The 25,389-nt window shown below is 37.6% G+C and overlaps 1 protein-coding gene and 1 long non-coding RNA gene across 2 annotated transcripts in view; one reads left to right on the forward strand and one right to left on the reverse strand.

Moving 5' to 3' along the window:
• DNAJC24 (DnaJ heat shock protein family (Hsp40) member C24) overlaps positions 1-10,534 on the reverse strand; it is a 37,790-nt gene extending 27,256 nt beyond the window's left edge. The window contains exons 1-2 of the mRNA XM_052811632.1: positions 10,475-10,534; positions 8,790-8,930 (exon numbers count right to left, since the gene is read on the reverse strand). Of these exons, the coding sequence (XP_052667592.1) occupies positions 8,790-8,897 (108 nt within the window). The 5' untranslated portion in view covers positions 8,898-8,930; positions 10,475-10,534. The remainder of the gene's footprint in view (positions 1-8,789; positions 8,931-10,474) is intronic.
• Positions 10,535-10,655: 121 nt separating this feature from the next.
• Positions 10,656-25,389, forward strand: part of LOC128152979 (uncharacterized) — a 39,003-nt gene continuing 24,269 nt past the window's right edge. The window contains exon 1 of the long non-coding RNA XR_008238806.1: positions 10,656-10,744. This is a non-coding gene — a long non-coding RNA (uncharacterized LOC128152979). The remainder of the gene's footprint in view (positions 10,745-25,389) is intronic.

Here is a 25,389-nt window from a genome sequence, read left to right on the forward strand (position 1 = left end):
ACAATAGAATACTCCGCTCACTTAACAGACTTTGTTACTGAGCTTTTTGCCATTGATATTTAATAAGCAGTCTATGTAGACGGTCTTAGCCTTTACAGAACTTCCCCATTCCCTTACAGGAAGGAATAGTCAAGAGACGAAAAGGTAAAGTCATCACCTAGGACAGATCAGCAACTGTAGAGGAATAATCCAAGGTTTTCATCACTTGAGTTTCAACGGCAACATTTAGAGAAGCCATAGTTATACTGAGGGAATCCCACCAAGCCCATACTTTGCATTGCTCTTCTGTAGCAGTAGGAACTAACACTGGATTGCTGGCATGCTCTGACAGAATGTAAGTACCTCTTAAAAGAGAAACTCTTGTTCAGCCTCTCCTCAAACACCTAATTAGTTACTATTTAATGTTATGTCAAGAAAAGAAAAATGTTAGCTAAAATGTTGCTCAGAAAACTTGTTCATCTTTACTTTCTTTGACCATGGACATTCTTAGGTCATAAATCCAAGCAACACAGACTGTGAATTTTTTCGTTATTGTTAATTTGTTGGGAATAACAACGAAGGGTCAACTTTTAGAAATATCTGATTATTGACTTTTCAGCCTTAAAGCGTTACTTCTAACATACTGAAAATTAAATGACAGAGGTTATCCAAATGACTGGCAGACGACAACAAAAAAGCTGAACTTTATTGTACTAATACAAGCTACCTACAAAGTGTCCTACAAGACAGCCCTTCAGGTGTAAGAATTCACTTCTGCATTAAATCAGTTCAAATGAGCTCATGTCTGCTGAGCATTTGGGCTCAATGGGATATGAGAAAGCATTCATGATGCACTGAGGCAAGGAAAAGGAGGAGGGTGGGACAGTTATGTCATTCAGATTGTGATTTTCTGACTCTAAAGTGTTTAAAGGTGGAGGAAAGAATGAATGTGTTGCTTTAACAAATTTCCATAATAATTATATTATGCATTTTAAACATAAGGCAAAATTACACACAGATAACTTATTTAAACCTAAAAAAACCCCAACCAAAACAAGTCCCCAAAACACTAAGTTTTACAGGTTACTACATCATACTACAATATTTTAAAAATCTAGTAACTATTTCAGATTCAACACAAGTGTGGTCAATTTCATTTAATAGCAATAAGAGAACCTTATATAAACACAGTTATTGCAAGATGATTGATTCTACTTTTAACATTTATTACACCTTCAAACTCATGTTCTGGGTTTATAGGTTCTTTAAATAATTGACCCAGTGCTTAAAATTTCAGAAGTAGGCACTTAAATAAATAGTCTGATTTGAAAATATTGAACAACTCAAGGTACTCTTGACAGTGGCTGCTCAAACGTCAGAATAATCAGAACATTTACTTATATGAAAACATTATGCCTGTCTTTGTAGCTTCCTTATTTGTGCTTTAATTCGTATCTTCCGCTACATGATTTTTATTTCAGACATCTCACTTTAGAAATGAGATAAAAAGCACACTGCGCAATGTAAAACTACTTCAGTGTGTCTGCAAAAGTGCTGAAAGAACACTTGCAAATATTAAGTAAACAAACATCTTTATGGAATTTAATAAACTAGTACTTAAGATTTTATTTTTAATCAGAATTTTAATCTTATACTGCCTCAGGACACAGTGAATATTTGTAAGTATGGAACACCTTTCACAAAAAGGCTACCAAAGACAGTGTAGATTCTATTTTTAATATATTGTGATGATTAATAACCTACATAACCTGTGCACAAAATGTTCAAGAGAGGCATCAGATTCCTTTGCAGAGCATAAATTACATTAAAGGCCAAGCACACATTAGCTGAATCTCACATTCCAATTGCCTGATGCCCATTCTGTTCTTATGTATGTACCTTAAAACTACAGAGGATGAAGTATCAGAAGCTGCTCATCATAACAAATAAGCTATGGACAATAACCCAGTAAGTAAACAGATTAAATTTAGAAATCATTTTCCATACCAACATTACTTTCACAACTGGCTGAACTACCTGGATAAGCAATACATTGCTTACTTGCTGGCTTATTTTGTGATGCTATGAGTTTTCTCATATTCAATACAACAGTTAAAAATAACTTTCTCCTACAGGGATGTTCACAGCATCCTCTTGTTAAAATTCACCTACATCTTTAAAAAAACAATATAAAAAATTACACATTACAAAGTAATAAAAAGTGAGACATCGCTCCATACAAACTGAGATACGGTAGACACCCACCTCTAATAAAGGAGTACTGCAGCCTACATACCAGTACTGTCACATGTCCCTTTTTCTACTATGATACCTTACTACATCCTTTTTCTCTTCACCTACATCCATGACCTCTCTGGCCCCCATCCCTTCTGCAAGTCAGGATACCCTTCTCAGCCTGTTCTTGTACAGGGTGTGTGCACCTTCCAGCTGGTTGCTGACCAATCAGAGGGCTAATTGGTTAATCACCGCATTTCATTTGATTAGCCAGCTGCCTAATTACATAGAACACACACTGCCATTGGCCAGCTACCCTAACAAGAGCATGTAAGGCCCAAGGACCAACTGCCACCAGCACTACATCTTCACACAATTCTGACTGAGCAAGCAGGAGCTTCGGCTCAGACGCGGCAGTCCGTATCACTGTTATGTGGCAGCATCACGCATCTCCAAAACGTTTGGCTTTTAAGTACCATCTTGACACAAATTTGTGATACCATTCAGATTGATTAAAGTTCATGTTACTGCAACACGATCGTTGCCTGGGTAAATACTTGTTCTTCAGACTTACTACTGAATATCGTAATGACGTCTTCTGGTGTAAGAAAAACACCCAAAAAACCACCACCACAAAAAATCAGGTGGATGAATCGAACAAAAGCTCTCATAGCTTAAACAGCAGCAGGAACATCAGCATGATCATGATCTGGCTAATCAAGCTGTTTGAACTAGTGACTTCTGTAACACTGAGGTTCATTACATACTACATAAGCTAATCAATTTTTCGAGCCCCAACTTGAAAATATGCTCCCTTGTATTTTATTAAAGTCCTAAGTAGTAAATCAGATGTAAAGAACAGCTCAAAATAAAAATACCCAGAGTGTCAAAACAACAGTCCTTTGTATTAAACTTCGTGGCTTATCTTTCTCTCTCTTGCAATTATATTAACTTCAGTCAAGCTACAACCAGGCTGCACTGAACTTGTTCTGTTTATAGTCAAATTACAAAATCCATTTTCTACAAGTTATCTGAAACTAGAGTTAGCTAAGCATGATGATCTGTTAAGCATCTCTAACAAGTATGCTGCTATTCAAACAAAAAATAAAAAACCTGCAAAAGCTATTATAAAAAAGAATACACACACTGCATAATGTTCATTACGAAAAGCATTATTATGAGACTTCTGATACAAAGCTCAAAGTGTTTTCATTTTAAAGATTCAAATTCTCAACTTAAACTCAGCACGAAAAGAAGTTCCTCAGTAGGCAAGCGCTTTCAGGAGTAACACAATTTATTTTGGAACAAACTTTAACACAACAATCACGGCAGCAGATCTTTAACTTCACATAAATACACTCTGCATTTCTTGTGATTGCAGAATTTAGATGTGTACATAAATCTGATAAGATACAACAGATTTTTTTTTTCTCTCCAGAAAGACAGATGTCTTTCCTCTACACAAGCTCAATGGAACAATCTCTTCTTGAAGTTATTTTGCTTCATTAAATTAAATTTCTATTAATGTCCTTTTTTACTGCTGCCGAGAGTCATTCTCACCTATGCCTGATCCTCTCTGTTTTCAAATTTTCTACTCTCTCAAACAGATTAAGTGATCACCTTAACACTTTGTATTTCTATACACACACCACCCCTTCCGATAAAAAGATAATCTTTGTAACACTATGTGTTAAACGGCACATTTTATTTCCTCACCATATTAAAAATAAGAGCTTCCTGCATACTCCCTGCTCAAATTACATGGATTTTCTTTAAGATTAGGGCACACATTGTAACAGCAGCATATAATTTTCCTGCACAATAATTTTTTTTCCAGTTGAAAGGTATCCTATAATATCATCAGCATCAACAGGAACAGACACCTGATTTTCAGCTAGACAAAGCTTATGCGTTTGGTGACTTTATTCACTGTAAAAAGCAGTTTTCAGATATAGAGCAGCTACATGAAAATTTGAAAACAATCTGGCAACTCATTCTTTGACCACAAAGTGCTAGACCAAAAGGAGATGTAAAAATTGTGCCAATAATAAGACAAGTGTAATTTTTTCCCCAATATCCTATTTTTGTTACTTTAATTTCATCCTCTGTTAATTTTATACACATTAAGAAACGGAACATAAGCACTGTCCTTCCTAAAAGCTGTATAGATTCCTTGAAAAACTAAGTATAGAGCATAAAACCTGTTTATCCATTTAAGAAATCTTGTTGAAACTACTGTGTATGTAACTGGATGAAAAGGCTGTATGTAGCCCAAATATCTCAAAACCATCAGCATGTTCCAAAGACAGAAGATTAAAGACCAAACTCCTACTACTTAGACAACATATTAATTCTCAAAATTTATTGTGATTCCCCTCAGAGCATGGAAACTGCAAGTCTTCCATGCTTCAGAAAGCACTTTAGCATGAACTTAAAACAGCCAGTCAAGGAACCTTTGCACTGAGCTATGCTGGTTACAAAATACATATTTCTAATTTTTTTTTTCCTTTCAGAATTACTAGCACAGAGCTTCAGCCAGAGAAGACACCGGAGGATGAGCCAGCATATACAAAAGTTGGATTTTGTTTTAAAAATTTAATTTTTAAATATTTATAAAATTGCCAGCATCACACACGTCTTGTGCCCAAAAGTCTGTTGTCTTCAGCTGCTGTTGACTGTTACAATAATAAAGTATCAGGATGATCCAGGTGTCAGAGTCACATAAATAGACAAGAATTTAAAAGAAATAAATTTAAGTGTCATTAAGTTGCAAGGAAATTTTATAAATATGAACTTTTACTCAAATACTTAGAAGGTGAAAAGAAAAAAAAACTGATTTAAAAAATACCATTACTTTTAGGCAAACCTGTGCTATACCACTACTTCTAGGCCAAACATGTGCTATTTTCTGTATCAAATTAATACTCCTCTTAAAGATGAAATTGATACTACCTGAAGTAAAATAATTCACTTAAACATATGTTGTGACTTGACCAAATGAAAAAAAGTAAGTGCAGCAAAGCAAAGTATGGCAAAATGGTAAGTAAATGTATTCACTCTAGTAGGGTGCATATGCACAGTTTTATTTGTTACGGGTTATTACCATTTTCTATCATCAACTTGTTAGAAATGACAAAAACAAGTTATGTTTTAAAAATTGATCAGTTTTAAGCTCATTTGCCATTATGAAATCATTCTTACAAACCTACAATTCAACCATTTTTAATTGCGTACTACTTTGTATTATTAAGGTCAGTCCTGAGAGTTAAATACAAATATAGTTATCTTTTGGATGACATATGGTAAAATCTCCAACTCTTTTTAGCTTTGGAAATTTACATCTGCCTGTTCATTCAAGATGCTAAGCATACATGTGTTGACAAACAGAAAATAGCAGATGGCAAAAAGCAAATGCTCAACATGAAGCACTGGGATCATTTGAAGAAGGCTTGGACTCAGACATTTACCATTTTTATTTAAACAGCAGAATTATTTTAAAAAATAAATTCCACCATCTATTATATTTGATGCTAATGAACATCTGTGATCAGAATATTCATGATTACAGAATGAATGTCATAATAATTGCAGTTGGTATCCGAGCTGCAAGTTGCTTTACAAACTTCTGGATTTTAAGGTAATTAGTACAGGAGGTTAATGTCTGCTGCTACACATAAGCCAGAAAACTTTCTGTATTGACCATATAATTTGTCATGAAATCTTTTAATAGGCAATACACGGCTGTGCTCATCTCCTATTCCAGCTTCTAAACTGGAGTCACTGTGGTAACTGACTACTACCACAGTACATAAAAACACCTGCATGTAGACCTGTTCTCTGCCCACACCAATACTACTACTACTTCTACCATCATCATCTCCAACAGCTTTAGAAAACCCAAATGAGCACTTTGGTAGCTTCATACCTCTAACTGACAAGAGCTCTAAGTACAAGCTTTACTTGGGACGCAAGCGAGTTATGAATAGGGCACAACCGGTAAGACGAGAGGTCCATCCAGTGCTATTGTTGTTACTGACAATGAACAGTGGATGCCTAGGGAATAGTATCAGGACAAGACAAACATACAGCAACACCTCCCTTGTATATTCCACCAATATTCAGAAGTCCACAGCTCATGAATCTCTGAATCAGAGTTTTTTTTGTGTTAAAATGCCATGGCAGACTTTTCTTTCATGAAAGTCTTGTTTTCAACCACAGAACCCCTTGGACTCAACAACATCTGTGGCAGTAACTTTCATGCTGTAACTAAGTGTTATATGAACACCTTTTAGTGAAGGTACGTACTGTAGCCTCAGTCACTCCTATGCACAGCCAATGAGTTTTTAAGGTGCATAAAAATAACTGTTGTTTTATTACCACCATGCTTTTAAAGACTTCAGACTGACTGTGCTCAATGCTGTATTAGTAAGTAGACAAACAAATAGAGTCTGTAACAGTTCGGCTAAAAGAAAAAGATGAATAGAGACAGGACATATGGTAACAACAACAGACAAGCTGATCAGTCTTGCAGAAAACACCTACAAGTAAAGATCAGTGTGGCTTTTTAGTCAGAGATCCATCACAGATAGCAAAAGAATTCTGAGCCGGGGGGGGGAAGTATCTTCATCTTCTCTAACATTTCTCACTGACTTTTCGAATAAAGAGCTGTAACCAATTAGCCTAGAAATATACAGGTTCTAAAGAAAAGCTTGTATATTAAAATAGTATTTTCATCTTCTAAAACTATAGTTATAGATGTAAACAGAGAGTTGTAAACTCCAACAATTCTGGCTTCATACACTTCAAAATAATTTCGTGAAAGTAAAGGGTCACTTTCGTTTAAAAAAAAAATTCACACAGGAAAGGCACTACATAGTTTCAGTTCTGTGGCAAACAGCTCTGAACAATACTTCACATATGATTTTAATTCCATTACTATACATAGATTCATAGTGAAAGAAATATATTGATTCCATTACAGTATTCAGTTTAAATTAGCCCCCTATCTGAACAGAAGAGGTATTTTACACTGTGATCTCCCTATTGTTTTCACTAAGAACGACGAGATCATTATTGATATTTTATTCACATTTTACTAGTAATTCAATAGAACAAAAACGTTAGGAGGTCCAAGAAAACAACTACTACTATTAAGAGCAGAACTAAGAAGCTTCGTTTCCAAAGCGCTCTCCTACATTGGTTCTTCTAATGTTTAATAGTGAAGACCTAAGGATTTATGTACTATATCTGCATGCAAACATCTTGTAAGGTGTTGAAGCTTAAGACACCAAGTACACAGATCAGTTACAGGCAAAGAAATACGTTAGCAGGAAGCACTGAGGAGGAGTAGATGTACAGCAGGAATCCTTAAGTGAATTCAACTAAAGAGTATCAAAATGTGTGAATTTGGAACATACCGGTGAAATGACCTTTAAAACAGTTTTCACAGAGGGTAGAAATAAAATGAATAAGCCAAACAAACACCACCACCCCACCCCCCCCCGCAACCAACCCATGAACTTATTTCAACTCTAACAAAACTCAGTCTCCTGTTGACTAGCATTCTCTTTACCTTGCTTAAAAATCCCAACTTCTTACCACATTCATTCTAACACCTCAAACCAAGCAAGATCAGCCATGGATGTACTCTCTAATGACCTACCAATACTGACAGTCTAGATAGCAGTTACCTGAAGGAATATATAAAAACCAGAGTTCTGTTCACCTTCTTCCTTCTTCTCTACCAGGCTGCCAGTTTTCAAGAAACTTAGAAATTTAGCTACCCTGGGAATTCTATTTGTTTATCAAATTTGGTTGAAAATGGTCAACAGTATCAAAAAAATACACCCCATTTTCCTCAGAAAGCCAGGCCAAAGCATCTTTTGAGCAAAAAGCCTGAATTTAGGGGAAGGAGTAAAAAAGAAGAACCAAGAATCATATGAAATAATCTGGTGAAGCTCTGAGATTCTTATACATGTATACCAGGAGTACAGGAAAAATTAAGGGAATTCACAGAACATCAAGTCTTAATGCATGACCAAAAACTTGACTCCACAAAAATGCATCAAATAAAATTGATATTAACATATTTTCCTCCTATACATTTTCTATTCCGTTACTGCAGACTATCAGGAAGAGCTTCTTTTTGCTCTTTGCATCTGGTCTTTATATATTCAAGGGTTGCATTCAGCACGCTATAACTGCACGCACGACAGTAAATACCACGAATGTCAATTAGCAAATTTCATCACTATGTGCTACAAACAATGACCTTTCTTGAGCACCTGATTATCCAGCACCTGATGGACAAGTATTTGCTTCAGTTTACTCATGAATGATTAGTAAGACATATCAGTATTTTGGAACCAGAACACCACAACCCCTCTTTGCAAAATATAATAACTCATAAACTTCTGACGTTTATTTCAAACTTAAGCCAGCCTCAGTGAACTGCTATTATAAAAATACACTGATTAATCCTATATATACAAAAAATGTAAACACAAAACCTGCAATTGTTATCTTACTGGTTTATAAAATTTATTTTTGCACATCTTAAATAATAAAATACTTACTAATAAAGCAAGTTTTTGGTACTTCCGTTTTAGTTCTGCTGGACTGTCTGATGGCTTTGCACCCAGGATTTTGTACCAGTTCTTTTGTGTTATCCTTTCAAAGGCCATAATCTGACTGGCTTTGAAATTACTTCCTTAGCACTGGGTAAGAAAATTAAATAAATATAATTACAATTTGAAAGAGAAACCATTAGAAAAAGCAAAAATGAGGAAACGTGACAAACTACAGGATCATGAAATAGATTGCAGCCCTCAAGCACATCTACACCCCTACATAAGCTCTATAGTGCAAAAAACCAGCTTAGTTCACATGGCCATTCCATCCCATAGGGTATCATACGTGAAGTGAGTTGTGTTTCCTGTCCCAGTTGCTTAGTATATCATGTTTCAGAAGCTGTCCATACTCCTTTAAAATCATTTTGTGTTTTAACTGTCTGAACTACTTTGAACCTATCCAGATTATATATATACTTTATATACATAGACTTTTAAAAATACACATTTTTTATTTTGAAGCGATACTATACTTAATATATGAAAAAATGAAGCACATAAAAGGGTGACATTTTGTCAATTCTGGAATGAGATACATGCAAGAAGACAAAAAGGTATGGCTCGGGTTTTACACAATGATAATCACACTGTGGACCCTCCTTCATCCTTCTGGGTAAGAAGGCTTAACTTTTTGAAATTAAAGTAGAAGAGCATATAAAAACAAACAAAGAAACAAACAAAAATGAATGAAAACATACAAAGTTAGCACAGGTCGCTAAATAAAAACCTAACTAGTTGGGTGCTTTTTATTTTTGGCCATCTATCATCAAGCTAATGACCCAGAATGAAAAAAATAAACAGAGGAATTAAACGTCAATAACAGCACAGTAATGATTGAGCTTTAAGCAGATTCTCGGGTATACTGAAATCCCAAGTTTGTACTAGCTGATTTATCATTAACTTTCTGGTAAAAAGTAACAGTGTCTCCCAGTAGGGAAGAGTTTTGCAAGTTTTGTAAGACTTTTTTTATTGTCAAAAGAAAGTAAAAGGATTTTTTTCCACTTCAACACTAAAGCCAGTTTCTGGTGACTCATGCCGCAAAAGAAATCATTTTTTCATGGGGGAAAAAAAGTATGGTTTTCCAACTCCGCAGAGCTACCACCGCAAAGAGGGCACACCCGACCGCAGGGAGGTCCCCCCCTCCCCGGGGAAGCACCACGCCCGCCCCTCCCACTCCACACCCTTCCCCACGCAGACCCCCCTTCTCCCTCGGTGAACCCACGAGGGCTTTTAAAACCACGCGAAAACGCAAAGCCCGCCTGGGGCCACGCTTCCCCACCGCGGCCCACCATCCAGAACGAAGCGGCCGCTGTGCCACGGCGGACCCACCCCACCCCACCGGCTCCGCGCTGACCGACACGCCGGCAGGCGGGACGCACGGACCGCGACAGCGGGAAGAGGCCGGCGAGACCCACGGAGGAGGACCAGGGAGGCCGCCGGCCCCACGTAGCACACCAGGCCCCGATGGAGGCTTCCCGCCGCCGCCGCCGCCGCCGCCTCCTCCTCCTCCTCCTCCTCAGCACGGGGGCTGCGGCGCGCGAGAACCCGAACCCGGTCCCGGTCCCGGTCCCGGTCCCGGCCGGCAGCACCGACGGACGGCACTCCCCGGCAACCGAACAGCGAGCACTCACCTGCCCCGCACGGCCGGCCCGTCGATGGAGGCACCGGTGCCTTGGATAACTCGTCCGGCGGGAAACAACGCCCTCCGCGTGGCGCTTTGCGCCTTTAGCGTGGTGGTGGGGAGGGCAGCTGCGCGTGTGGCTTATGGGGCCGCCTTGCCTGTTTCCGCCCGGGCAGTAGTGGCGCTGGCACCGGCAGGAAGCGGAGCCGTGGCCGAGGCCCGACGCCGTCTCCATGGCGACCGGCGGCGCTCCGGAGCTGCGAGACTGCCGCCGGCCTCTGTAAGTAACGGCCCCGGCCGCCCTCCAGCGCTCGCTCCCGGCCCGGGGCGAGCGGGAAACACCTTTTCACCCCCACTTTCCCCTCAGGGATTCCGCCTCCAGGGGCGAGAAGACACCGGGGTCCACTTCACCCTCCCTCGCTCGCTGCGCGGGAGGGGGCCCGGGCCGCCCCACACCCCCTCTCCCCTCAGCGTCTCCACCTCCAGGTGCGGGAAGACCCGGGGCGCACCTCCTTTGCAGGCCTTCCCTCGTCGCAGCTTAGCTCCGACACCGGAGCACCGCGGGCCCGGCGAGCACTGAGGGCGCGGGGGACGGGCCCGGCGGCACCCCGGGGATCGGCTCGGCGTGTGGTCGACACAGGCCGTCGGGTTCCCTCTGCCCGGCTGCTCCGGGCAGCTTGTGTCTGGGGAGAAAACCGCGGGCGTGACGGTGACTATCCTGCGTCTTTCTCGTCTCCCTTACAAGTTGCCCCGACCCTGTGGGCGGAGTAAGGCGATGGTTTCTTTCTAGAAAATGGTTGTCCCAAAGGGGAAGGAAGAACATCCTCTTAATGAAAAATATGAAGCTCAGGAAGCAGACTTGTAGTGATGTAAAAAACGTTTCCTCGTATTAAAAAAAGCTTAGGTTGGTGCCGTACACTTCAGCTTTTGTAATCTCAGTCGATCCTAGTTAGCAAAATCCCTAAATATTAGTCCAGACAAACTCAGCTCACACTATACCTTGAAATGTGTGGCAATCTTCCTTTGACTACATTTTTATGCAATATGTTAGAAATAAAGCAACTTTTTGTCATTTTTCATACCCTCTGAACTGTTTAAGTAGAGCAGCAGCCAGTCTGTACAGACATTGGTGGGAAGAACTGGGAGTGTTGTTCCTGGCATACCGTTCCCATTAACCACCAGCGCAGGAAGTGTGTGGGACAATCGGGGCTGAACCATAAACATGGAGAATTTATTTAAAGTTTAACATGGATGGTAGGGAAGCAAGAGACTTTCTGGGTAGGTGAGAAAAACATCAAATGTACAAAACTGCTCAAGACCTGTGCATCAGTCTGATTTTTGTCTATCCTGGTCATCAATGTCTCTACAAAACAGTCAGTAGGTTAGTATTTTCCCCTTTTCTGCACTTTTGTAAGTGAGGTCAAATTCGTAACATGAGCGTCCATATTTGTCAAATGGGAAAGACTTGTCTTTGCACTTGGGCAGTACATGTATGAGCCCTGGAACAATCCAGCTCCCTCTGTCAATGCGGTGTTAACTTCTGCAGCACCAGTGTGACTAATTATATATTTCACTTAAGTCATTGAATTATAAATGATATGTATCAAGTGTGAGCTAATTTACATAGTCCCTTTAGAAATTAGATTTTACCTCTCAGGCAAAGGTTTCAGTGTGATTATATGAGTTACCTTCTTTATTTTGGCTTGTAGTCAGCCCACATATAACTTGGAATGGCCCACAGCACTTAATTTATTCCCCTTAGCCATTGATTGGGGCTGATATGTGAACAAGTACTGTTGTTGTGAAGGGGGGAAAACTAAAAGAAAAATTGTAAAAGATGAAGTGATGTCTTGGAGATCGGTTACTATAACTGTGCTTTTACCACAAATGGTTAATATCCTCTTACAAGCTGGATACATTTACAATACCCATTTTTATCCTTTATGCCCCAAATTCTTAAATGTTGCATGTAGAGTTTTTTTCCATTTTAACTCGTTATAGGATTGGTGCCTGAAGCCAGCTCATAACGTTGTTTAAACTCAGTTATTTGAGAGATTGTGAGCATTTGTATTCAATAGTATAATTATCTGTAATTAGTTGTTCAATATAAAATTAACTATAAATGTTAAGGAATTATCTCTGAAGTCATTGGAACAATTTTGGAGGTGAAACGCTCATTCGTTTCTCTGCATATTCAGCAGTCCTGCCAAAGTAAAAGAAAATAGGCTGTTTAATATAACAGTTTGGTGTTCATGGGCTGCAAAATGCATAAACTATGAAATGAAATCACTGCAGGATTATCTGGCCTTGTCTGGTATTATAATCTTTGTGTCTCAGTTTCTATTTTAATTTTAATCTATCCAGCTTCAGGTGTCACAATGTTATGTTCGGGTTAGTCTTAGCTAATCATACTCTGTCTGGTTGTAATGACTTTTGAAGCTGTTGATCAATCTCAAGCCAATTTGATAATCTTTCATTGCTACAGGTATCAAAATTTAGTTCAAGACTTGTTAAAATCAAATGGGTATGTAGGGGAGAGCAAGCAGGGCAAAACTGCCTGAACTCAAATGCTACCTATTGCTTTTGGCAGCTGCTGGCTGGCAAGTAAGCATGTAGTTCAAAGTCACCATAGGATTTGCTGCTTTCTCCCCTTCTGACAGCAAAACAAAAGTAGGTAAGTGACAGGCAAGTGTGGAGAACTTACCATGAAAGTATAGGGTGTGTGGATACAATGAAGTCATAGAGAAGACCTGGGACTGTTGTCCCAGAATGGGAGGTATAGGACCCATGTCTGTAAGAAACCAGGCTTCATTAGTTGCTTAAGTATCTTAAACAAACTATTACGTAGGTATGTATAGGTGCTATTACTTTCACTGGAGCTGGACACCTAAATATGATAAAAACTTTTTTCTCTTGTTGAATGTAAGATAATTTATATGTAGTTTGGGTTTTTTAGACTTTTTGTGAGAATATTTAACATCTTAGTACATGCTTTATTTAAAACTGTCACATAGTATTGTGCTGTGTTGTCATAGAAGTATAGGAAAAGAATTATTTAAGGAATTAACTGGACTACTGTGTCACATATTAATACAATAAAAGACAAGTACAAATTATGGACCAGCCCCTTGTTATTTTATTCTTTTAAGAATGCAGGCTTTTAAGAATGCAGACTTTTTCACATTTAACTACATTTTTTACTTCTGAAGACAACTGGTATTTTTCAAAGTGGTGTTCAGAGTAGTAAAGCTTTTTTTTGGCATTTTTTGTTTGTATTGGTTTTATATTCCTATATATGTGTACAAAAGAGCGATGCACATGTTATCTAAAAATCAGAAGGCAAGTCTTTCTAAGATTCCTTAGCATATGAATATTCAGAATATTTGAGAAGTTACAGTTTTTGCAAAAAATGCCTTTTTATAGTTGGAAAGGCAAAGTTATTTAGTATAATTCCTATCTGGACAAATATTCCCCTATCTGGACAGTACTTACATTTGTTAAACTTCAGCATATATTGTAGTGCTGTTCTTGGTACAAAGCACTGCACCTGAATTAGTCTGTTAGCGCACTTGTTTATTTATTTAATTAATGGTTTTCTGAAAACATAGTCTTCTCTGCTTTCTTGTTTGTCTTGTAACTGACAAGAAATAGGATTCATAGGAATAAAGCCCGAAGAAAGCACTGGATCACCTAGTCCGAATTTTTTATGTATTACAGGACTGTTCTGAGTCCAGTATGTTCTGTCTGACTGTCAGCATGAAAAGATGGAAAATTCCTCACTTGTGAGAAAGCTGCTTCAACAGCTAATCATCCTACTGTTAAAATTTGTCCCTAATTCTAAACTTGAATTTGCCTGGCTTCTATTTCCAGCCATCAATTCTTCTTACACCTTTTGTCTTAAACTGTAGTGTTTTAGCATCCAATATATATACCGACATAAACAAGCACTGAATATTTATTTGGTTTTGATAAATTTAAGAGATTGAGCATGTTTGTCATGCACAGATATTTTGTCTTAAATCATTTTTATGGTTGTACTTTCTTCATTTTTCCAATGTTTTAATGTGACAATTAACAAGAACAATTAATTAATTAATGTGGCAATTAATAATACAATGTTTCACTATGGGGTCTCACTGATACTTGTTCTGGTGTACTGTTTTAATTCTGACTGTTTAAGTCAGTACAGTGAGAAGAATTTTTTTCAAGTGAAGTTTTCTGTCAGAGCTTTCGTAGACAGCTGACTAGAGAGTTGTTAAGTGAAAATTCTGCATTCTGTCTCTTGGGAACAATTGTTTTGGCTGTGAAAGATAAAATAATTTGTTCAACTTTGAACAACGTTGCATTTCCTTTTTAATCTAGATATTAAAAATCCTCGGAGGAGATAGGATTATTTAAAACTGACTAATGGAATTTTTTTTCATTTTTTTTAAGAGAAAGGTGTCAGAGATCTGAATGTTAAGTTCTTCCAGAATTTGTTTTAATTGGGTCAGATTTGTCAACAGTAAAAAGAAAACCAAAGTTTTGTCTCCCAGGAGATGTGGATATGATAGACTAAATGTCATAATGATGTGAACAAATGAGATGTAACATGAACTGAAAATATATGTTTTCCATTAAATTTCCACAAAAATGATTGAAAACGTCTTGGGAATTATTTAAGCAATTTACAATATTGTTTAAAAAGGTACATCTGGGCACACTGAGTACAGTCTTTTGTCGTTCATTAGCAATGTATTTAATGAGGGTTTTTTTAAGTGATAGATAGTTAAGGTAACAGACAAGTGACAGATTGTTTGTCTTTAACGATTTCCCTATTTCAGGCCCATTACAAAGCAATTAGAAATCTGACAGCATTTTTACTCTGCATTACTGATCATCTAAAGTGATGAGAAATGAGAGGTGATGAATATTAATTGTATATTTTCATATAATTATCATAAATTATTACCTTGTCTAGTGTGCTGCAGGTGGAGTAAAATCAATGGATGAAAATTCAGTCAAATATGATAATTTGAAAGATTTCATGACTTAGTTTTTGTCTTTAAAGTGCATTGTCAATCAGTCTAAACCAGGCATAATTAACTGAGGGAAAGACAAAGATATTCATACCTTTCCTCGCTTTGCTAACACCGATCAGCATGGCATTTACTCTTGTGCCCTGTGACAAATTATTTATCTCTCTTTTGTAGCCTGCCACATTTACACTGGCGGTATATCTATTCCTCTCTGACTTTTTTTTCTTAACTTTACTTAACATTTGAGCATTAAAACAATATTAAAACCTGTGCACTTGGATGAACTGAGAGCCAGCTATTCTCATCTTTTTTTCACCCACTTGGTATATATGCGTTGTAACATATCACTTATTTGCATTGTGCTTCTATTCTCATGGGACCTCAGCATCTACCAAAAATGATGAGTGTTCATATGACTTGTTTGTTTAAAGTATGGACCTTTATTCAAATTTTCTTCTGAAGATGCAGTCATCAATAATAAACATCCATAATAAACAGTGGTTATAGAATCTTACTTGGTTCCACACTTTAATTAATAAGTCTTCATGACACTCTTACATCATTGGTCTTGAAAGTTCAAAGGATATCATCAGTTCCTTTTCAGACAGGGAGAAAGGAGGCACAAAGTTTGAAGTGTCAAAGTAACAATTTTGGTGTTCTGTTTTGGAATGTGAAACTCCTATAATTTATAGTACTTATCTTTATAATGCATCTCCTATGTTCAGAGCAGATTTCATTTACAGTTAGTGGAAAAATTATAAAAACAGATCACAGATGCTCCAAATCCAGTATCTAGAAAATGTGGCTAGTGTTTTTGTTTTTCCTGGGAAACTTTGGTTGATATGACCTATTCAATATCACTTCAGAATTTTAAGACAAAGACAAAAATGATAGCTAATTTATCTGGGGCAGCAGACCTTATCCATGAGACAATTCTCTCTTTTCCTGCATTTCTCTGCACATTTCTGGCTCAGTGAAGTGAGTGAATTGGAGGAATCCTAAAAACAAATTATTATGCCACTAAGTCTATTGGACTCCATGTACTTAAAGTCAAATTAAAACTGCGTGTGCAAATTTATATTTTCTTCTTGATTTTCAATGCTTGACTTTGCAAACTTGGTAATTTAAACAAACTCCATTTGAAAAATCACATTATTAACATGATATTTTAGCATCCAAAATTGCTGTGTTAGTAAGAAAGAATAGGGAGTGGAGTGTTTTCTCATGGTGGCAAACCTCACAACAAGCTTAATTTGGTTTCGTCTACGAGCACGAAAACTTAAGAGCCCAAACAGGGTTAAACACGTACTTAGCCTTCTATCTCTGATAGTGGCCAATGGTGGAATGAAAAGGTAACAAGAAACAGCACAAGTGTAGAGAAATCCTTCAGGTGTTAAGTCCTCTGAGATGTGAATTTTTCATATATGTATTAAATTATTCCCTGGGTCAACAATATGTAGTTACTAGCATACTGTTGTTTGAAATTAAGGGTCTCATTCATCAATAAACTAACATTACTTGGTTACACTTTGTCAGTATGGTATATTCTAATCCCCATTTTCATCATAATGGGATTTCCTTTGAGATATTGTCATGCTATAAAAGGCCTCATTCCCATACTGATTGCCTGCAAATGAAAAAGGTAGCACGACTAGGCTAGTACCACCATGTCGTTACTAATGAGGCCTCATGGTCAGTTTAATGAATCGTATTTATGCTGTCTGAAGTCAAGGTCCAACTCTGTTCAAGTTTAAACTATACATACATAAAAATCAACTTTTGGTTTTTTTCTGGTTTTTTCCCAGTTGGATGCCAGTACCTTATGTAGTAAATGTTTTCATATATTGTAATTTCAATCTCAGTTTTGTCATGTAGGCTCAATAGAATTAATTAATGAAGAATTGCATCATGCTCTGTGAGATTCTAAGACAGGAATACTCCACGATACACGTTGTTCTCAATATTCCTCTGCAACTCTGAGAGGAAAGAGTGCCATTTTATGGCTTTCATTTTTTCACGTATATCATAGAACACAAAACAGTTTTAATAGCCGTCCACTCTCTCAGTATTAAAATTGCAGTTATGCCTGGATTGCATGTGGATTTTTCAAACAAAAGAACCTCTTTTCTTCTGTCCCTTTTGTACATATGTTCACATTCTGCATAGTCACATGCTGCTGTGTGTATAAAGCTATGTATTATGTCATATTTCTTCTTTTTTAAGTTCCTGTAATGAAAAGACTGAATGAGACTCCTGTTGTTGATATACCTTGATCTTTATTCTGATATACTTAAACCAAATATTCAGATGTTTGAAAACCCTTATCAAAAACAGGCATGTTTAATGTCACATTGGTTACTTGCTAATGCAAACTGCAGTATACACAAAAGCAACAGAGCAACAACTGTGGTGTCTATAAAGCTTGCAAACATGACAGATCGACAGTATTTCACAGTTTATGTTAAAACCAGCTTCTTGAGAAAGGTAATTATAAAATGAAATATTTAGTTCTGGTATTTAGATTATTCATTTTATTTTAATTAGCTTTTCCCAACATAATTGGATATGTTTCCACATGTTTGTTGAAGAGGAGCACTGGGCTAATTGGCTTTTTGCTTATTTTCTTTAGAGATACAGTTTATAATTTATCATACTTTCGATTAACATTTTTCCATTACATGGATTCTTTTAACAACTGCAGTACTTTCCAAGTATAGCAACAAGTAGTAAAATGCCTTTTAGTATTACAGGAAAGAATATAGTTGCTGTACCTCAAATACCATGTCATTATATATTCCTATATTACATACATATTTCAGTCTTAGCTTAAGCAAAACTCCTGTTGTCTCTTCAGTTTGAACTGAAAGGTGTAGCGTGAAGATACGGCTATGCTGACCTAATGATTGGTTGCCACTGAAGTTGTAAAATTCTTCTGCCGTTCCTTTTTCACCAGCTTCAGTCATGTACTCTTGCTGCCCTTGCATCAGCACTGCCACTTGTGTGACCACACAGTGAAATAATTCATGGAGATAAATGAGCGAAAATCTAATTCTGCCAAAAAATTTATATTTTTCTGCTGACTTAACTCCACTGAACAGACTTGTCATGCATCAGTGCCAGCACTGGGAAGGTGGCTGGAGAACTTGTCCAGGACAAGGGGAAGAGAGGAGCAAGTCTGCCCACTTTGATGTCACCTAGCCATTGGATCATATTACTTTACCATTAAATTGCATGCCGAGCTAGACTAAGTAAAATTTATAAAAGTAAGCACGTGGTAAATAAAGCTGTTTCAAAATAATGCATATCACCAATGAATGTTTGAAGGTTAAGATATATACAAGAGGAATAGTGCTCAGTCACAGAAGATCAATCCAGTCAAATGGAAATAAATGTCACAATAAAATTTGCATTTCTTTCTGATTTTTGTAACTGGTACTGCAATTCATCTAGTTTAACATTAAAATTATATTCCAGCATTACAGTTGGCTTTTATGGCTCATAGAATTACTTGGTTCTACTTTATTACCTTTTTGTTACCTTAATGTTGATTTGGTGGGGAGGTGGGGGGGTGCTGTTGTCCATTGGTATTTCAGGCAAGTTCAGGGCCCATTGTGCTAGACTCTGTATAGACTTATAAAAAAAAAATCCTATCAACAAAAAAATAAGTAAATCTATTTAACAAAAGATCTAGAAGAAAGAGTAATTCAAGAAATTTGGGAGGGCAATGAAACAGCTATCTAGTTTGCATAACTAGTCAAATGGATCAGTTTGTACGATTAAAAGGTTTTGTAGCAGTTTTCAATGAATGGAATGTTTAAAGTTGGTCATGGTGATTTATACAACATGGTGCTATGTCTGCATTTTGTAGACTGTGAAAATAATAATAGTATATACTTCAAATGCAAATGTTCATTTAAGAAATGCACAACAGGGCTTCAGTCTTGCAAAGAAGCATATATGCTTCTATTTGCACTGAAGTAATGGACACATTGATGTGCTTTATATTAAACAATTGTGTAAGTATTTGCAGGAATTGGCTCTTAAACTGTAAAGGCCAACTTCAGATTTGCTTTAGCGCCTACTGCTTCTGTTAGTTTTGCTGGTAACTGTGATTGCTAAGTTGTTAACAGGTATCAACCCATAAACTCTTGTCTCTGAAAAATAGTACAGCTGTGTAAATTGTACATTGTTTCTTTTCATTAAAATAAAACATATTCAAATGTTGATCTTCATACAATATTAAAGCAAACACTCACTTTAAGAGCTTACTTTGTAACATTTTTGTCAGCATAGCTTCTGCAGTAACACCATGAAAGTTTCCTTCTCACAGGTAGCTTGCTCATCAGATGGCAGATCTCATGCATAAAAAAGTGTAGTTTAAGGGTTTCTCAACTGGCCAGTCTGTATCAATCAATTATAGGTAAAATATTAGACTGTATATATGTCCAAAAGCCAGTGATCTATTTTAGGTTTATGTAAATTCTGACCTGGCTTCAGGCCATTTTATCTGAAGGTCTATCACATATTTGTTTTCCCCTCAAATAAAAAAAAAAAAAAGAACCCTTCCTGTTAAAAGGAGTAAAATAATTACAAAGCTCCTGAGTTCTTGGTGATGTCTTTGTAGAAGCAACTTCTGAAACACAGTGGTTGTTCATGTTGAAAGAGGTAGAAGAGAGAAGTGGCAGCAAGGAGAAGAGAAGAGATGGGTTTTTTTTTTAAAATCTGTATGTCTTGATTTCAGGTGTTTCTGATTTGATTGTCTATACAGATAATCAGATTAATCTAAGTACAGAGAATGTCTTTTCTCTCTCTATTTATAGCCTCCGAATTTCCCTTTAAATTCCAAATCTTGCTACTCCAGAAAGGAGAAATATGCAAAGTAGATATGCATCCAAATGAAACTGTCTGAACCCTACCATGTTCTCAAAAGCTGTAGAAAAAATTATGATAGAATATTGGTTCAATTTTCTAATCACTATTTAATCATCAGTCTTAATAATTAACAAAAAGCTTATGCTTTCATTTTAGTTACAATCTTTTGTACTTCTAAACAGGAAATGGCGAACAACAGAAGTCTAATAAGTGCTCAGAAAAAATGCCATATGGCATGTGTATCATCACAGAAATATGATGAGCTCTAAACTTTGCAAATGTCTTCATGCCACATGGATGCACAACGTACATTAGCAAAAAATGTGCGAGTAAAGCCATGGCAACTTTACACTCATGTCATTTGTCAGAGACACTTAATTTGCCGCTGTGTGATAAGTTGTAAAAATATAATTGAGTCAATATTTTGTTAGCATCAGCCTCAGACTAGAGATGAAGAGAAGTAAAATGTTTAAAATATTTTTATACTTTCTCTGTATAGTATACTTTCAATTTCACTCAGGTAAGGGGAAAAATATCTCAAAACCCTACAGACGTGTTGATTTTCAACTTTTGTCTTTGTTTAAAATTGTAATTGTTTCCGTGTTTGTGAATCCTTCATTCTGGATCCATCTGCAGCTGACTTAGTGGTCCTGGAATCTGTAAAATAATTCCATCTTCTCAAGTTTCTTGGGCTCTTTAGATACCAGATCTTCCTTCCTCTTAGGTCAGATGGCAAACTGGAACGCCGAGTCACGGTGTTAAGAATTGATTTCAGCCAGGAGAGTCGAAGATATTTTTTTAGCAAAGGAATTATAAGAAAGATTAGAAATGACAAGATGCTCCACGTCTCTGTTGAAGGGAAGAGATCCCATTGTGTCCTGAAAGCCCTCGCCAGAGCGCAGCGAGGGTCGGCTGCTCCCTGCGGGTCGGGGAGCTGGGGGCCAGGCCTGCCAGCCGGGCCCTGGGGCAGGGGCTCTGCCAGGTGAGGCCCGGCCGGGGCGGCAGCTGGGACGGCCGGGGCCCGGGGTGACGAGGCAGGGCCGAGGGCGAGCCAGGAACACGAGTCAGTAAGCCGGGGTCAGGACCAGGTCTGGTGGCAGGGTCAGACGCAGCCAGCGGTCGCCAGGCCGAGGCGCGAAGTCAGCCGGTGGGCCGGGGCCTGGGTGCAGCTCAGCGGGGCCCGTGGCCGGGCACGGGTGGGGACACGGCTGCCACGCGGGTGGGGCCGCACCTCAGGCAAGGCCGAGCGCTAGGGCTTCGGCTTAAACGCAGCTCCCACAGAAGGGGACCAGCCTCGGCTGAGGCCGCCCTGCCGAGCTGTCTGGCAGCTCCCCGTGGTCACCAGAGGGAAGGAGGGGCAGCCCTCAGCTGCACTGTCTCCAAGCTGGCCCTGAGCCCAGCGGGCAAATCCTCAGGAGGGGGATGCGATGATCAGGGCCCTTGCAGCCATTTAAGATCCCGAGGTGCTGCTGCCCTTTTTTCTCTGCTTCGCAGGGAGGCGTGGAAGCAGATGGTAGCCCTTTAACTGTGCAAGTGTAAGTGACACCGAAGTTTCAAACTTTTACAGCTTTTTATTTACCTTGTAATCTACCTAGCTAGTAAAACTATGCTATGATGACTCAATTATCAATTTCTTTTTGAGCATTTATTTTGGTCAAGGGAATTTATGTTCTCATTTTTTCCCCTGATTTCTTTTCCATAGTGTAGTAGCTTCATTCCTCAGGCATTGAATAGGTTTTTTCTGTTCCGGGCAACGAAAGAAAATCCATTTCTCTGGCATTCGGGGTGAGACAGAAGAGATGTATTGGGTGCTGTCTAGTTTCTTGGCTAAGGAAGAAGAGAGAGTAAATGTTGTCAGATTATTGTGGTATCCAAAAAGGATTGTTTAAACATTTCCTTCTGCATTAGGCACCAGTTGCCTAACTGACCAGTATAGTTTCTTTTCTTCTCTTTAGAAGAAAAACCTGGAGAAACCCCAGGATTTTCTGGAGAAAAATTTTCTGGAGAAAAACCTTTCATAGCCAGAGGTCTGTGGGATGCCAGGATTTCAGTGGGGAAGTGACAGAGAAAGGAGAAGCAGTTTCTTTCTATTCATTGACTCAGAGATCCAGGATAAAATTTTCATTCAAGCCTTTGGCAAAATTCCCAACAATTTTAGTGGGACATGAGTTTCACACACAGCCTGTACTTACTAGGTTATTACTCAGGGTGTACTCATTTAGAATGGATTGTAGTTTTATGATAGGCTGTAATTGGAAAGAGTGTTAGGAGAAAATGAGAAGATTTCGCTTTCCTAATAAAAGGAAAACAATCATCACTTTTTGTTTCCAACTGCTGTATGAGTAGAGAACAGTTTAGTTTATTTGGCAGGCGTGAGGTTTGCAGCATTATTTGCTGAAGAAGGTCCTACCCAAAGTGATACAGATTATGTGTGTAAAGCTGCTCTTTGTTGTGTTTGTTACTATGAAGGCACTTTCCCAAAAATATTAAATTTACTAAACTATTAGGCTTTGTTTTTTATCATGTAAGTTATGTATACTGTGGTTTTCCTGTATAATAAAATTAAATTTAGAATTGTCACAAGTCTTATAATGATGGGAATGCAGGCCTGTACCAGAAAATGTTTCAGGACCATAATATCATGCTCTCATCTATCAATATAAAGATATATTAATATGGTTATCTGGAGCATACATGCATGGAGTGCAACAATAACATAAGTGCAAACAAATATGAAACGCATATGATGGCTGGGGAAAAATACTTTAACAATGCAAACAAATAGTGAATAAATTTAAGATTTCTTAACCCCTCCATTATGGTTAAGATCTGATATTGCCATGATTTTAATTTTTAATACCTTTGGTAGATAAATAAAATGCCATCGCTGTGCAGTTAATGCTTTTCTTGAGAAATTCCACACAAAGTACAAGTACAAAAATAAAAATAAGGTAAATTTAAATATGTAAATTTAAATAGGAGAATATTAAAATAAATCACTATATCTTTTGAACGACTACTGAAAAAATAAAGCAAAGAATACATGCTTGTCAAATATGCAGTATAAATAAATAATTTAGGTGAAAATGGATGACTAGATATAACAAAGAGACGACCAAATAATGAAGGGCTAAAGGGTGGTTGTTACATCTGATGTACTTCATTGTATATTGTAAGTAATTGCTATCCATAAAAAATTCCATGGCTTCTGTATAAGAAAAAGAGACAATTTGACAGGCAACACTAGTAGTAAGCGACAGCAAGTACAAATCCTTGGCAACTGTCATTATCCTGCTGTTGAATTCACATCCAAAACTGTGTGATAACTTTGACCTGTATGGCTGTTACTGAACCAACGTCTGTTAAAGTAACTATATTTTTCACTTACGGAAAAAAATATTAACCATGTGAAGATTTATGTCTTAGAAAACCGTACAGACTGTTTACTTTTCTTTAGTATGCTGTTGTTTTCTATTTAAAGAAGAAATGTGGAGAAATGTGCTTTAGACAATAATAATTAGAAAATTGCACTAGAGCAATAGAATAAAAATTTCGATCTGATGTAGCTAAACAATTTCAGCATGTAGAACTAACAGAAAGTAAAAGTTCCTTTTGTAATGATTACAAAAAAACTTCAGTGCTTTGGCCATGAATAAACAGCAGTTTAATTGCATTTAAATGGGAAAAAAGTTGTTAAGAGTGCTTTAGGTTTTTAGGGTTTTTTTCATTTCTTTTCCCATTTAAATTTCTGGTTTCAAAATCTTTTCTCTGTGTATCTCTATCTGGGCATCTTTACTTGTGCCATAAAAATAGGATCACAACATCTTGGTGTTCGCAGCTAGCAAAATTTACCATTGACTAAGAAGAAATTTTGCTTTAATATGGAGTACTGAACTGTTTCTCCTGACTAGTGAATGCCATTTCAAATTGACTCTTTTTATGAGGTTTCCACATATTAAGACTTTGATTTTACGGCATTTAATCTCCAGAAGGATGAGCACCAGGGTTACATATAAATCGGAGTTTTCTCAAAGTATAAAACAGCTCAGCAGTGCAAGAGTAAGATTACTCTTTGTAATTGCATGCTTGCATTTTCTGTTTGAAACCACCTCAGTTAAGGAATTGGAGTATATGCACAAGTACCCTGAGGCTGACATACACTGTACGCATAGTTGTCATGATGGTGGGAAATTTTAAGAAAAAGCTGGACAAGGACTAGGGAACAATAATAATATTAGTCCTTTAGGTATTTTCCTTGTGTAGTATAATTTAGTGGCAAGAGGTTTTGTAGGTAGTACGTGTTGTTGAAAAGTAGTAGCCCTTTGCTACACCAGACCACTTACATAATGGTTTACTTGTCATGTAAACAAGGTAGTTCCTAGTTAATGCTAACAATACTGTTAATATTCCATCAAAATAGTTCATGAGTAGTAAGTAAGGTAGTAAGTAAGGATGTTATCTGGTAAAGAAGGAAGTTATCTACAGAATACACAATGACAATTAATAGATTTTTATTGTATAAAGAAATTTGTTTCTGGTTTTGTAGTTATTTTCTGCTCTTGAAGTGGGTAACAAAATGGTCTTTTAAGAAAAAGAGTGTTTACAAAAAGTAATGTCCTCTTGCTGTCACTAGTCAGAATTCAAAACAGCATAGTGTGTTCAGTCTTGTAATACTAAGAAGAGTTTTCTTTGCTTGAACTCCACTATTTGGTATTCCTGTGATAGTATATTATAGAATCATAGAATCATAGAATCATTTTGGTTGGAAAAGACCTTCAAGATCATCGAGTCCAACCATTAACCATGCCCCCTAAACCATGTCCTGGAGTACCCTGTCCACTCGCTTTTTGAATATCTCCAGGGATGGTGACTCAACCACTTCCCTGGGCAGCCCATTCCAATGTTTGACAACCCTCTCAGTAAAAAAATTTTTCCTAATATCTAACCTAAATCTCTCTTGCCTCAACTTGAGGCCATTTCCTCTTGTCCTATCTCCAGCCACCTGACAGAAGAGACCATTTTTAGTTTAAGGATT

This window comes from Harpia harpyja, chromosome 16 (assembly GCF_026419915.1).
Source record: "Harpia harpyja isolate bHarHar1 chromosome 16, bHarHar1 primary haplotype, whole genome shotgun sequence".
NCBI classification, from domain to species: Eukaryota; Metazoa; Chordata; class Aves; order Accipitriformes; family Accipitridae; genus Harpia; species Harpia harpyja.